A 13802-nucleotide genomic window follows, 5' to 3' on the forward strand; every position below is an offset into this window, starting at 1 on the left:
TTGGTGTGTCGTTTGATCACTTTCTTAACTGTCTGATATGGTGATCATTATTTCTGAACTAAATAAAGCATTGCAATCCCTGTCTCATTAGCTTCTTCTTGAAGGTGACAAAGTCAACATGAAATCATAATGAATTACTTTTTAAATACATGCTCTTGTTATTAGCTTCCATCAATTGATCTATTAAAACATGAACAAAAGCTGAAATTCTTGGTGTTGTTTGGCGCATATATTAATGAGTCTTACACAAAACACACAAATAATCCACACTAAATGCATCGTGTGAATAGAGCAATCATTTCTAATAAATAGAAAACAGGATGCATTCCAAATACATGAAAACAGCTTCTTAACATGTTCATAGATCATTTGCAATGTAGTAATTTGTAAATTAAGTTATTTAATTTAACCACTTGGAAATGATACATGTAGTGGGACAGTGACAGTTAAGGGGGTACTAACACAAGACATGCATAATAGCATCCAACTGCAGAGCTGCAGTGCTGATGAACGGAAAAGAAGGCATGGCGCAATGGTCAAAGATGTCCATCTAGTGCATATTTACATAGTAAAACTATTAAAAAGCAGCGGAGCTTACTGTAAACAGCGTGGAGTAATCACATCATCTCAATAAGAACCTTAGGATTGGCCTAAAGCAGACTTCTTCAGACTACATCAGCGCGTTCTGACTTTGTATGTGCTCATACCAGTAATCTTCATTCTGCATTCACACAGCATCATACTGGTAATGTAATGGTAACTTTACAACTTCCATTACTGGTAAATTGCCAGAACTGATTTACTGGTATTTTTGAAAAGGTCAAGATCTCTTAACAGTAATTTACCAGTAGACTGTATGTGTAAAAGGTGCTATTGTCATGTTCAAGAAACCATTTTGAGATGAGCTTTGTGACATGGTGAGTTATTCTCCTGGAAGTGTTTAAATGATGCTCAATTGGTACTAAAGAACCCAAAGTCTGCCAAGAAAATATCCCCCACACCATTACACCACCAGCATCAGCTTAAACCATTGGTGCATGGTGCTTTTATGTTGTTATATATATATTATGACTCTACCATCTGAATGTTGCAGCAGAAATTGAGAATCATCAGACCAGGCAATGTTTTTCCAATTTTCTATTGTTCAATTTTGGTGAACCCGTCCGAATTGTAGCCTAGCTTCTTGTTCTTAGCTGACAGGAGTGGCACCAGTGTGTCTCCTGCTGTTGAAGCTCATCTGCTTCAAGGTTTGACGTATTGTACTTTTAGAGATGCTCTTCTGTATACCTTGATTGTAAGGAGTGCTTATTTGAGTTACTGTTGCCTTTCTATCTACTCAAACCAGTCTGGTCATTCTCCTCTGAACTCTGGCATCAACAAGGCTTTTTCGCCCACAGAATTGCCGCTCACTGGATATTTCCTTTAAAAAAAAAAACACTCTTTCTAAACCCTAGAGATGGTTGTGCATGAAAAGTTTCTGAAATACTCAGACCAGCCCATCTGGCACCAACATCTATGCCACATTCAAAGTCACTTAAGTCACCTTTCTTCACTATTCTGATGCTCAGTTTGAACTTCAGCCAATTGTCTTGACAATAGGTGTGTTCGACTTGAAGTGGCGCTGCACAGACCGATCGGCGTATGACATTAAAGTACCATGAGAGCTATTAGAGAGCAGACGGCTCTATATGCTTTCGAATCTCTCTCGTGGTACTTTGATGTCATACCAATCGGTCTGCACAGCGCCACTTAAAGTCAAACACACTTAGGCTGTGTAAGGAGCCCTTCACATGTCACGTATAAAACACGTGGAAAGCGCGGCCTCACCCCTTTCTAGTTCTTTCCAAAGCACTCCTGAGGCATCTGTAATAACTATGTAACCATGAACTGCGCTCTCCATGACGATGAGGAAGTTTCAGCAAAGGATAAATTGATTTTAAGCCCCAGTGAAGTCCACTATATGGAGAACAATCATGGAATGTTTTCCTCAAAAAAAAACTTAATTTCTTTTCAACTGAAGAAAGAAAGACATGAACATCTTGGATGACATGGGGGTGAGTAAATTATCAGGAAATGTTTATTCATGAAATATCCCTTTAATGACTACTTGGTTGCTTTGTGTTTTTTTGTGTGTGTTTTTTAATTATCTACAAAGTGAAACATAGTGGGGAAATTGTAAAAAAAAATAAAAATAAATAAAAAATAAAATGAAAAGAGTTGATGTCGAAGTGCTCCCGTCATTTATAATATTTTTTTTTAAAAACAAAGCCCCAAAAGTCACACCAAAATTGAAAAAGGAAATAAAAAGTAACATATTAATCTATATAGAGAGATCAACTTCTGTAAAATGGGGAAAAAAAAATAAGTGTAATTAAATAATAATAAAATACAGTGTTGCAGATGGAGCATCTGCATTAAATCATTTCACTACGATATTGAGACATTAAATGCCTTTCCGTTACTAAAAAAGAAGAACTGTTTATTTTGTGTGTTAATCTCGTCTCTCTAACATGCAGGAACAGCAATGGCGTCTTCCATGAGTGTAACGTGTGGTGCTGTATGGAAGAGGCAGTACTCGGTAATCCACAATAAAGGGTACTTTAATCAGACGAAGAAGAGATAAACACACTTTACACACGATAAACACAACAGAGAACGGACAGGGAGTGAAGGGAGTGAGTCCATTATAAAGGCAGTGATGATGATTAAGTCCAGGTGTAGATGATGAGTGCTGATGGGGAGATGACGAGGGAAGTGAGTGCAGGTGTGGAAACAGGAGGATCATGGGAGATGGAGTCCAGGAGACGAGGGAACTGTGACAGTAGCTCCCCCTCCCGGTAGGCGCGTCCTCGCGCCGTAGATGGAACAACCGGGAAACCCGGGGGGGTGGGCGCCCTGGAAACCTCACGCAGGTGCAGGGAGAGGAGCGGACTGACACTGAGGTCTCCAGGGCGGATCAGAGGTCGTGGATGACCATGGCGGGTCGGGGGCCAAAGGCAGCCATGGCGGGTCAGGAGCTGAAGGCGGCCATGGCGGGTCAGGGGTCTTGGCAGGCCATGGTGGGTCAGGGGTCTTGGCAGGCCATGGTGGGTCAGGGATCTCGGCAGGCCATGGCAGGTCAGAGGCTGTGGGCAGCCATGGAGAGTCAGAGGCTGTGGGCGGCCATGGAGAGTCAGGGGCCCTGGTCGGCCCTGGCGACCCCGAAACCCCACCCAGGAATTCCCCACCAACAGGTGCAGGAACTGGTACTTGGCCCCCCCCCCCAAAAAAAATACTTGGGGAGATTTAGGAGAGTCTTCAGGAGTCTAAGGAAAGGAGTGGGTCTGTGGGCTGGAGCGGGCTCGGGACAGGCTGGAGCTGCTGGCTCGGCGGCTGAGACTGGAGCTGCTGGCTCGGCGGCTGAGACTGGAGCTGCTGGCTCGGCGGCTGAGACTGGAGCTGCTGGCTCGGCGGCTGAGACTGGAGCTGCTGGCTCGGCGGCTGAGACTGGAGCTGCTGGCTCGGCGGCTGAGACTGGAGCTGCTGGCTCGGCGGCTGAGACTGGAGCTGCTGGCTCGGCGGCTGAGACTGGAGCTGCTGGCTCGGCGGCTGAGACTGGAGCTGCTGGCTCGGCGGCTGAGACTGGAGCTGCTGGCTCGGCGGCTGAGACTGGAGCTGCTGGCTCGGCGGCTGAGACTGGAGCTGCTGGCTCGGCGGCTGAGACTGGAGATGCTGGCTCGGCGGCAGCTACTGGAGCGGCTGGCTCGTTCAAAAAGTCTATTAGCCACCCAGCATTCCCTGGCGGCCCATGAAAGGCTTGAGCGGATTCTGGGAAGGTTGGTGATGGCTCGAAGAAGGCTGGAGCGGGCTCAGTGAAGATTGGGACTGCTGAGTCAGCCCTAAAATCAATTAACCATTCCTCCTCTTGGAAGGCTGGAGTGTGCTCGGTGATGGCTGGGGTGAGCTCGGAAAAAGCTGGAACAGGCTCATAGGAGATTGGAGCGGGCTCGTGACAGGCTGGAGATGCAGGCTTCTTTTGCTGTCTAGACTTCCTCCTCTTGGGTGGCTTGGGTTGAGGGTTAGGCTGAATCCTTGGTGCACACCCACTGGAGCGATAGGTGGAGGAAGTTGGTGGCTGGTGAACTGGCCCGGCCACCATTGTTTCTGAGGGAGCTGGACGAGGGGAATACGACTGCCTGTGAACATCTTCAATTTCAAATTCGGAACCATTAAGGAATAGAACCAGATTAATAACTTAGACAAGAGAATAGAGGCATTCAGGTTCACAGAAGCGAATCGTATTCTCATCCAGACCCCTCAGAAAACAGGAATTTAAAACAGCATCGGGCCAGCTCACCTGAGAAGACAGCTCAGCAAATTCCTCTACTTATTTCTCCAGTGGGCGACCATCCTGCCTGGCCATCCAGAGCCGATCTTCAACAGTGTCTTTTGGCTGGCATTCACGCTTCTTTGGGGAAACGGGAAGTAGGAATAACCCCATACTTGCTGTGGATATCCGGCGGTTAGGTCCGTTCTTCTGTAACATGTGGTGCTGTATGGAAGAGGCAGTACTCGATAATCCACAATAAAGGGTACTTTAATCAGATAAACACAACAGAGAACGGATAGGGAGTGAAGGGAGTGAGTCCATTATAAAGGCAGTGATGATAAATCCAGGTGTAGATGATGAGTGCTGATGGGGAGATGACGAGGGAAGTGAGTGCAGGTGTGGAAACAGGAGGATCATGGGAGATGGAGTCCAGGAGACGAGGGAACTGTGACAATGAGCTGCTTGTAAAGTTCTGGATCCTACAAAAGCACAAACAAACATGAACACACAGAGCAGCTCTCAGAATCTGTCATGATCACAGTGGATTTGACTGATTGTTTGATGTGATTGTGATGATGATACAGTACCTGTGCATCTTCATCCTTCTTCCACAAAGCTTTCCCAGTCAAAACACAGAAACTGATCGTCACACAGAGCTGAAGGACCAATTTATAAATCAAGATTTCTGTCAGTGCAAGTCTCTCACTCACCCCAGAAGTTCTCTGGGTGTCTGTCAGTTTTTCTTTACTATCCTCAGATACAGAACACACTGGACTGTCACTGCAGAACAGAGAACCCAGAATCTGACAAAATATGGGCCATTTGTTCTTTGGGTTTGAGGTGATAATGATGATCGTCGTTCCCTCATCCTGAGACACTGTCAGAGACATGCTGCTGCAGACACTGTGATGGACTTCAACTTTCCCACAAGGTAAAGACAAGAGAAACAAAGTAAGGCTTATGCACCAGAAAATCACAATGAGCCAAACAAAATGTTTCTTATGATAGTTATGTGATATCATAATATTTTATTTCCCATTCTCAAACAAGCTCTAGAATATTAATAATTATTCAAACATCATTGTTGACTGTCGTTTTCTCATCGACTGCATCAACGTTTTTTGTTTACAAGGAAGTGAACATCCACCTGCGCATGTTTGCTATTAAAACAAGTTGTTTTTTAGTAGGCTACTTTTTATTAGTAGCACGTGAATTTCACAGATCTTAAGAAACACACACATAAACTCAGACTCACCTTATGAATAACCTTTGTGGCTTCCTAATATTTAATCAAAATCTGAAAATGCTCCTCCCCTTTGCAACGGTGCCCCTTCTCTGATGACATCAGTTTGACGGCTTGGGTTGAAAACGTGTAAACCACTCCCCTAAAACCGTTAGTCTGCTATGAGCAAGAGATGGAGAGGAGGAGCGCTGAAATAAAACTCTGCCCTCTATTCAATATTCCGTTTCACTTGTAAATACGTCACAACACTGGAGAAAACTCGTTTGCAACTTCTGGTTCACGCGGACTTTAACAATAAAATATTAATAAACATCTGGTTTATATTTAGGTCAAGATAAGGTATTTAGAAAAATGTTTTATCCATACAGTGGAGTCCAAAACAACACTCTTGACTTCCATTGTATGGGCAAAAAAAAAAAAAAAAATCTTTTGTATTCCAGAAGAAAGAAATGAATACAAGTTCTGAACAACATGAGGATGGGTAAATAATTACAGCCTTTTCATTTTTGGGTGAGCTATCCTTTTATGCATAAATTTGCTTTGGTTTGATTGAAGGTGGTACCAGAACAGGTGTTGTGCTGAATTCTCTCCCCCAGATTATTATTACGCCCCAGTATAGGTAGGTTTAGGATTAGGTGTGGGGGTGTGGTTAGGATTAGTCTGTCAGGAACTGACTTCAGTGATGGGGGTAATAATTGGCATGGAGTTAGGAAGTTTGTGTTAAAAGTGCCAATCAAAATGTGACTTTGTGAAACAAAGTGTCCTTAACTAAAATGTGGCAATAGCCTAATATTAATGCCAGAAAGCCTATCCACTTGGCAACTGTGTTTATTTGAATATTATATTCTGTTTTCATTTTTGGGTGATCTATCCCTTAAAGACTTAAAGGAGGGGTAAGTAGTTTTTCAAAAACGCTGTTGGACATTGTTGATATTTGAAATTAACCCCAACCCCTTCCAAAACTCACCCTCCAATCCTAACCACCCTGCTCCGAGTCGGTCTCGAACCCCGGCCCGAACGCTGCTGGCATGTGAGGCGAGAAAACAATGTCACTAAACACCACATTCTCTAGCAATCGTCAGTGTGCAGTGGTTTACCTGCACAAATCTCACTATCTGGCCACTGTTACACAAGCAATGCGAGTGGATGTCCGTTTATCAGAGCTGACGCGCAACAAAATGCTTCACGAAAAATAAAGCGCAGACGATGAACGAACGACAAGGAATCACAAAAAATGATTGTAGAGTACACAAGAGTAAATACAAACAAGAGTTTGTTGTTAGTCGCCAACAGCACAGCAGCTCCAGACAATCAATGACACTCAAACCCAGTGTTACTCACTTGTGAAGCGGAATCAAAGCAGCCTCCACGTCTGTTTTAAGGCCTTCCCACTCAGCTCTCTCCAGCCCTGGAAAGCTTTTATAATATTAATGCGGGTTAATATTAGAACACTTGCCCAGTCATAAACCTTCATTCCAGGTTTTTCAAATCTCCCTCTTGCTCGTTCTGTCTCCTCGACCGTCATACGCCCCCTAATGCTGATTGGTTACACATTTGTTGTTGGTGTCGGCCCGACTAACTTCCAAACAGCGTTTTTGAAAAACCACCTTCCCTGCCTTTAACGACTAGATCGTAGGCTACTTGGTTGCTTTGATTTGATTAAAGAAGGTTTAGACTTTGATTAAAGTAGGTTTAGATATCCTTGAAATGGACTTTGGTGGTTCTTGGCCTTAACAGTTTGCGAACGACTGCTTTAGATAAAATCATCTGCTAAATAAATACATTTTTGTTGTTTTTAATTGTTCTACAAAGTGAAATATAGTAGGGAAGTTATAAATACACAAAAAGGGTTGATGCCAAAGTGTTTCAGTCATTTATTTAAAAAATAAAATAAACACAGCACCAAGATCACAGCAAAATTAAAAAGGACAATAAAACACCCATTCATCTATATTTATATTAATCTATTAATCAACTTTTTTAAAGGGAAAAAAATAAGTGTAATTAAACATGCAATTTACTGAGTACACTATTGCAGGCATCTGCTTTAAATCATTTCACTCCAATATTGAGACATGAAATGTCATTCCATTACACACACACAAAAAGAAGAAGAACTGTTTATTTTGTGTGTTAATCTTGTCTCTCTAACATGCAGGAACAGAAATGGCGTCTTCCAGGAGCTGCTTGTAAAGTTCTGGATCCTACAAAAGCACAAACAAACATGAACACACAGATCATCTATCGATTTGACTGATTGTTTGACGTGATTGTGATGATGATACAGTACCTTTGCATCTTCATCCTTCTTGCACAAAGCTTTCCCAGTCAAAACACAGAAACTGATCGTCACACAGAGCTGAAGGACCGCCAACACTATCATCATGATATCTAGTCCTCTGAAGACCATCTAGAGGTGAGTAAATACAAAGATTTTAGATATAGAAAGATGGTGCATTTACATTATTTATGAATTGGAAAAAATGCACTTTTTCTTTTTGATATTTTCAGTGTGAACACAGTACTCGCACTATTTATACTATACAACAGCATAAGTATGCAAATTGGGACAGATCTAGTCAGCATTGGCTGGTCTAGCCTGAAAAATAAGCTTTTTTAACAGTATTTGAGCACAAGAAACAACATTTATGGGTCAGTTCATGTCAGATTTTGTTGCTGATTTGAAATTGTTGCTGATGTAAAGTTATTTAAATGTGAGTGTGGTGAGCAGTTTTTGAGATTTCAGGACTCCTCTGTTCTAGTAGATAAGACTTAGTCTTGGATGCCCGAAAGAGTGCAACAGTCTGGTCCCGGAAGTAAAAACTCCATTCATTTTCCCCAAGGGGAAATAGATTTTTAACAATAACTTATAAACCTTCAAATACAGACCTACTGTGAACTACAAGATTGTTAATCATTGGTTTTTGCTTCTGTTGAAGACATTAGCCCACATTATTTCAACTTATTTTTAAAGTAATTATGTTTAACAGATGAATTCATGGTGAAAAACTACATTACCCATGACACTGTACAGAAAGATTCCACCAGAGAGTCGAAACAAGCAGCTCCAAAACAGACCTTTAGCTCCGCCCACTCCCATGAAGCACCGTGAATGCCTCGATCGAGTCGGTCTCCCTACACTCTTTAAATACTTAAATATTTGTATATATAAGCATATTTTGCATCAGTTTGTATAATGTTATGATTCACCTCATAGCTGTTTGACTTGGTTCATGGCTTTATAATTCTTTAACAAAAACTTTTTTTAAATCCCCATGTAGGAAATGAATGGAAAACTAATTCTGGAACCAGCGCTGCTGAAAAAGTTGACAGGCACTGTTGCGCTCTATAGTTGCCCGGAGATGTTGCAAATATGGCTGCAGAGTAAACAGACTTTCCTTGAAAGGGACTTTGGACTTTTAGTGTCAACTTATTAAAATGAAAATCATCCATAAATCCTGTGAGAAACATAAATCTCTATCACTACTCAGACTCAGTGCAGCATATATGAACCACTTTTGTGGTGCTATTTGTCTTTTTGGAGCTTGGCATTACATGGAAAGGAGTGACCAAGAAATTCCATTTTTGCCTTTTTGGAAAAGAACTTAAACTGTGAGAATGTTTGGAAGAAGATTTGATGAGCAGTATCTTGTCTTACCGCCATAGTATCATTACCTCAGTGAGATTCTTGTAGTACAGACAGGTCTCCATTCTCATGTTCTCTTCAGGGGAAGGGGTTCTATATCTATCATAATCATAGCGTGAATAGCCTGAATAAGAATTGTAGCTTTGATCACAAGAATAATCATAGTAATATCCATTATGACTATTTGCAAGGTCCACTGAATACAGCGCAACAGCTGTGATAGCCAGTGCAGCACTGACTACATTCACAATCATTCCGATGACCAGCTGTAAAACACAAACAATATATATAAATGTATATATATATATATATATATATAAACTTGCAAAACTGGAACTGTCAAAAACACAAATGCCTTTCAGAAACTTACCAGACAAGAACTGGGAAACTTAGCTGCAAGAATACACACAATTCCAGCTACAAGGAACTATAGACAAAAGCAAACAAACAAAAACATTTTTTTCTTTACATTTTTGCTTTAAATTTTGAATAAATCAAATGAATGATACAAAATGAGACCCAGGTCTTACCAAACTACCGAGCCAAAAGGGTCCCATGGCCATCATATACATGTTCCAGTATAACCCAAGGCATGTAAACACGATCCCCACCACAATATTGAGGATACCAACGATCATCTGCACAACCTATGGAACAAGAGAAGAATATTTTTTATGCCACCATCTATCAAGAATCTTAAAATAAGAATATCTCTAGTTTGGCACAATTACATTACAAGTAAACCAATCAAATTTTTGCTTTCAGTGTGGACAGGCGAATTACTTCACAACTTTTCCAAAATGTTGTATATTTTTTGAATAAATTTAATTTGCTTGCATAAATAAATTTGCAACTAAAATGTAACTTTACTAAAAGTTGCAGCATGGTACCAATAATTTTGACTAATCCAAAAACTGCGTTAGATTTAGGTGTTTTTAAAAAAGTTTCTAATATATTATACTGAGAAAAGCAACTGCAACCAAATTGTAAAACATTTAAAGCATCTTAAATCTTATGTCTTTCCTACCCCCAGTTTGAGGTTAAGCCTAAATGCAATTTGCATTGACAAATCTTAAAATATCTCAGTGCCATTGTTTTGTCTCAAGATGAACAACACCAGTAATGTTTTTTTCTAATGCACATTTAAAAAGACACTTACATGCCCTGATTGAACTAAGGCCTAATCCTGGCTTAATCTCAGCCCTCTCTGTGAAACCGGGCCTTAGTGTTTAAATGAAATATATTCAAAGTAGCCTAAAATGACAAGACCTTAAAGTGTCTGACTCACCCCAAGAGCTATGTGGCTGTTTGACAGCTTTCCTTTCATATCCTGAGATACAGAACACAATGGACTGCAGCACAGAAGTCTCAGAATCTGACACAGAACGGGCCATTTGCTCTTTGTGTTTGGGGTGACGGTGATGACCGTCATTCCCTCACCCTGAGACACTGTCAGAGACATGATGCAGACTAAAGTCTTCCCACAGGTAACAATAGCTGAACCTCCTGTTTGTTTAACTGCATAAAACAAAGGACAAAAAATGATTACTGCTCATCATTTTTGTACATAACATCATTATATCAGGTTCAGAGAACACAAAGCATAGACATTTAACACTTTAAATAGATGTTTACGTATAATAGGTTAATATGTTTAATTATCAAAACAAATTTAGACCTGAATCATATATCACATAAGGAAGTTACTGCAGTCTGTTTAAGCATGCACAGTTTGTTCATTAATATTAAAATTATTGTCTTTTTTGTTGTTGTTTTCAAGTTCATTAGTATATATTTGTTAATTATCTTAAGAAACACTGTAACTCAAACTCACCTTGTATAGCAGTGGCACGTCTATGCGAGTCTCAGTCCGGATTATAGATGGCACGAGTGTCTGTGGGGTTTTTAAAGGCGGAGTTTTGTTTTGTTTTTCCGGCAGTGACTTCCTCATAGAGTTCAAGTTTAAACTGGTATAACTGGAATGATGCTCATGATGACTTGTATTAGTGTTTAATATGGGAGATGTAAGAAATGTTGTTATTGTTAATAGTAACAAATGTTACTCTCACTCCACAATGGTGAATTATATAAAAGAAAATGGTTTCAGGGCGAATTTGAAATGCACTGTAAATAATTGATTATTGTATACAGTCAAACAGCGCCATCTATCTGCTGGTTATTGCTATTACGGTAGTAGAGCGAGACTGTGGGTTCATAAGGTACATGTATCGTTTCCAAGTGGTTAAATTAAATACCTTAATTTACAAAGAAGCTGTTTTCATATATTTGGAATGCATCCTGTTTTCTGTTTATGATTGCTCTGTTCACACGAAGCATTTAGTGTGGATTATTTGTGTTTTGTGTAAGACTCATTAATATATGCATCAAACAACACCAAGTATTCCAGCTTTCGTTCATGTTTTAATAGACAAAGTGATGGAAGCTAACACCAAGAGCATGTATTTAAAAAGTAATTCAATAATGATCATACATCACATCAGACAGTTAAGAATGTGTTAAAACGACACACCAATCAATAATTGACATTTTATGCCATTATTTTCCAGCAAATGTGTGTTTATATGTTTTTGGACATTGTAGCTGTATATTTCCAGCTTGTTTCTTTTTTTTTCCTTTTTTTTTTCTTTTTTTGTGAAGAAAAAATATGAATAAAACATTTAGCAAATGTAAAATGTAATTAGATCACAATTTACAAATATTAAAATATTTCTGTTGAGCCAGATGTTTTGCCCTTTCCTACTTTTTTTTTCACCCAGGAATTAAACTTTTGTCATCATTTACTCACGCTAATGTTGTTTTAAACCCTTAAGACAACAAAGAATTTTTATTATTGAAATAACATACATTATTAAATATTGATAATATAATTTGTTAAAATTCTCAATTATTTCCAACAAGAACATTAATTTCCTGATAAACCCATGGGGAAAAAGTAAAGACTGAAAAATCTTAGGTATTGAATTTGATGACTGTTTGAATCAAGTCCAAACCTGGAAAGTCCATGGCTATGATCCCAAAACAAGGTTTGGAATTATTTTTAAATTCCTTTTCAAGATGATCATACAAGCAAGGATTGATTTGCTTTGCCAATCCATTTGGCAAAATCCAAATCAACATATATGTACCTAAGCTCGTGCCACTCGAGTAGCTCAGACTCAGAGCAGAACCTGTTCTACACTGATTGGCAGCTTCTTCCAGATGCTTTTTAATCTTTTCCTCTTTGACTTTAACATTAGTTACTTTATAGTCTCCTTTTTTGTCAGTTTCAGAAAGAATAATGCCCAGCTTGAAGCTGTTTTTCTGAACAAAAACAATCTTTCCTCTTACTTCACCAATCCTCGGAACTGACGGCTTAACCCAGATATCTTTAGCATTTTTTATTTCGTTTTCAACTAAATTCTGAACTTTTCCCTTCATTGGAAAAATAGGCTTAACTCTGACAAGCACTGTCTCAGTTGTGAATTCAGATAAAAATTTCCTGATTGTGATGAGAACTTCTGACAATGTTGTATGTTGGTAAATCGGTCCATGCATAACTATTAATTCAAAGCCAGACACTCTCAAGTCGAAGTATCGTATCCCGGCCTTTAGCTGGTTCTCTAGTGACCATGACTGACATTCAGCTAGTGGTCCTCCATGAAGGGCCAAGGACTCATGGGTACCAGGAATGGTGATTTTAGAAATTAACTTTTCATCATCCAGAGTTTCCATCCAGCCAATTTTGTAATTTGCAGGGGGATTGAGAGTTTCCTTATCATTAAACACTTCTTGTTGACTACTCTTGTGCAGTCTGTCGAAAAAAATCAGAATATCAGGTCAACAATGTTCCTGTCACAAGTTCTTCATCTCCAAAAAAATAAAAGTTACTTTAAGAGGTAAGAATATCATAACATCATCCTGCCCACAGGAATTCACAAAATATTAAACAAAAATTAAAAGCCATCCAAAAATAAAATCAGTGGAAAAATGCAATGCTGTCATACATTCACTTTTTTCCAAACAGAAAAAAATTTTACAATGTAAGAAACTAAGAGCTGTTAGAAAAATAGCTTTATTAAACTCCTTATTAAGCCCTTGCAATGATGAGTATTCAATATAAATCTAAAATAACATTCCCTTTGTTGTAGTTTTTTAACTAACCAAACCCTAATAACATACTCAGTTTTAGCACATAAAAAAATAAATTAGTTTAGCGATTTCCTACTCACAGCAGCATCAGGATACACAGAATTTTCACAGGAACTGCCATCTTCTCAATGGTCTGAGGATAGCACAGAATAAAACAATACATTATTACAAAACTGTGTTTACAAAGAGTTTAACACGGTACAGAGGTGACATGATCACTCACAAGGTCTTAATTTTGTGTTCTGAAGATGAATGAAAGTTTTACGGGTTTGGAACAACTTGAGGGTGAGTAATTAATGATAGAATTTCCATTTTTGGACGAACAATCCCTTTTCAAGACTTTTTATGGCTTAAAATTTAATACATACAATTTAGCTGACCTTTTTTTTAAAAAACAATTATTACTGTAACAACAACAACAACAACAAAATATCTAAAATAATCAAAAATAATCT

At 39.3% G+C, this 13802-nt stretch overlaps 2 protein-coding genes across 2 annotated transcripts; both read right to left on the reverse strand.

Moving 5' to 3' along the window:
• Positions 1-7440: 7440 nt before the first annotated feature.
• LOC125244011 (transmembrane protein 176A-like) lies at positions 7441-11179 on the reverse strand. Its single transcript, XM_048153920.1, has 7 exons — positions 11033-11179; positions 10487-10716; positions 9729-9845; positions 9569-9625; positions 9228-9464; positions 7843-7962; positions 7441-7756 (listed from the first exon to the last, which is right to left on the reverse strand). Exons 2-7 carry the CDS (start codon positions 10658-10660, stop codon positions 7700-7702), a joined length of 762 nt encoding a protein of 253 aa, XP_048009877.1. The 5' UTR covers positions 10661-10716; positions 11033-11179; the 3' UTR covers positions 7441-7699.
• A 144-nt stretch (positions 11180-11323) lies between these two features.
• On the reverse strand, positions 11324-13710 carry LOC125244010 (1-phosphatidylinositol phosphodiesterase-like). Its single transcript, XM_048153919.1, has 2 exons — positions 13428-13710; positions 11324-13009 (listed from the first exon to the last, which is right to left on the reverse strand). Exons 1-2 carry the CDS (start codon positions 13508-13510, stop codon positions 12169-12171), a joined length of 924 nt encoding a protein of 307 aa, XP_048009876.1. The 5' UTR covers positions 13511-13710; the 3' UTR covers positions 11324-12168.
• Between the last annotated feature and the right edge of the window lie 92 nt (positions 13711-13802).

The sequence above is a fragment of the Megalobrama amblycephala genome, linkage group LG13, assembly GCF_018812025.1.
Source record: "Megalobrama amblycephala isolate DHTTF-2021 linkage group LG13, ASM1881202v1, whole genome shotgun sequence".
Taxonomy (NCBI): Eukaryota; Metazoa; Chordata; class Actinopteri; order Cypriniformes; family Xenocyprididae; genus Megalobrama; species Megalobrama amblycephala.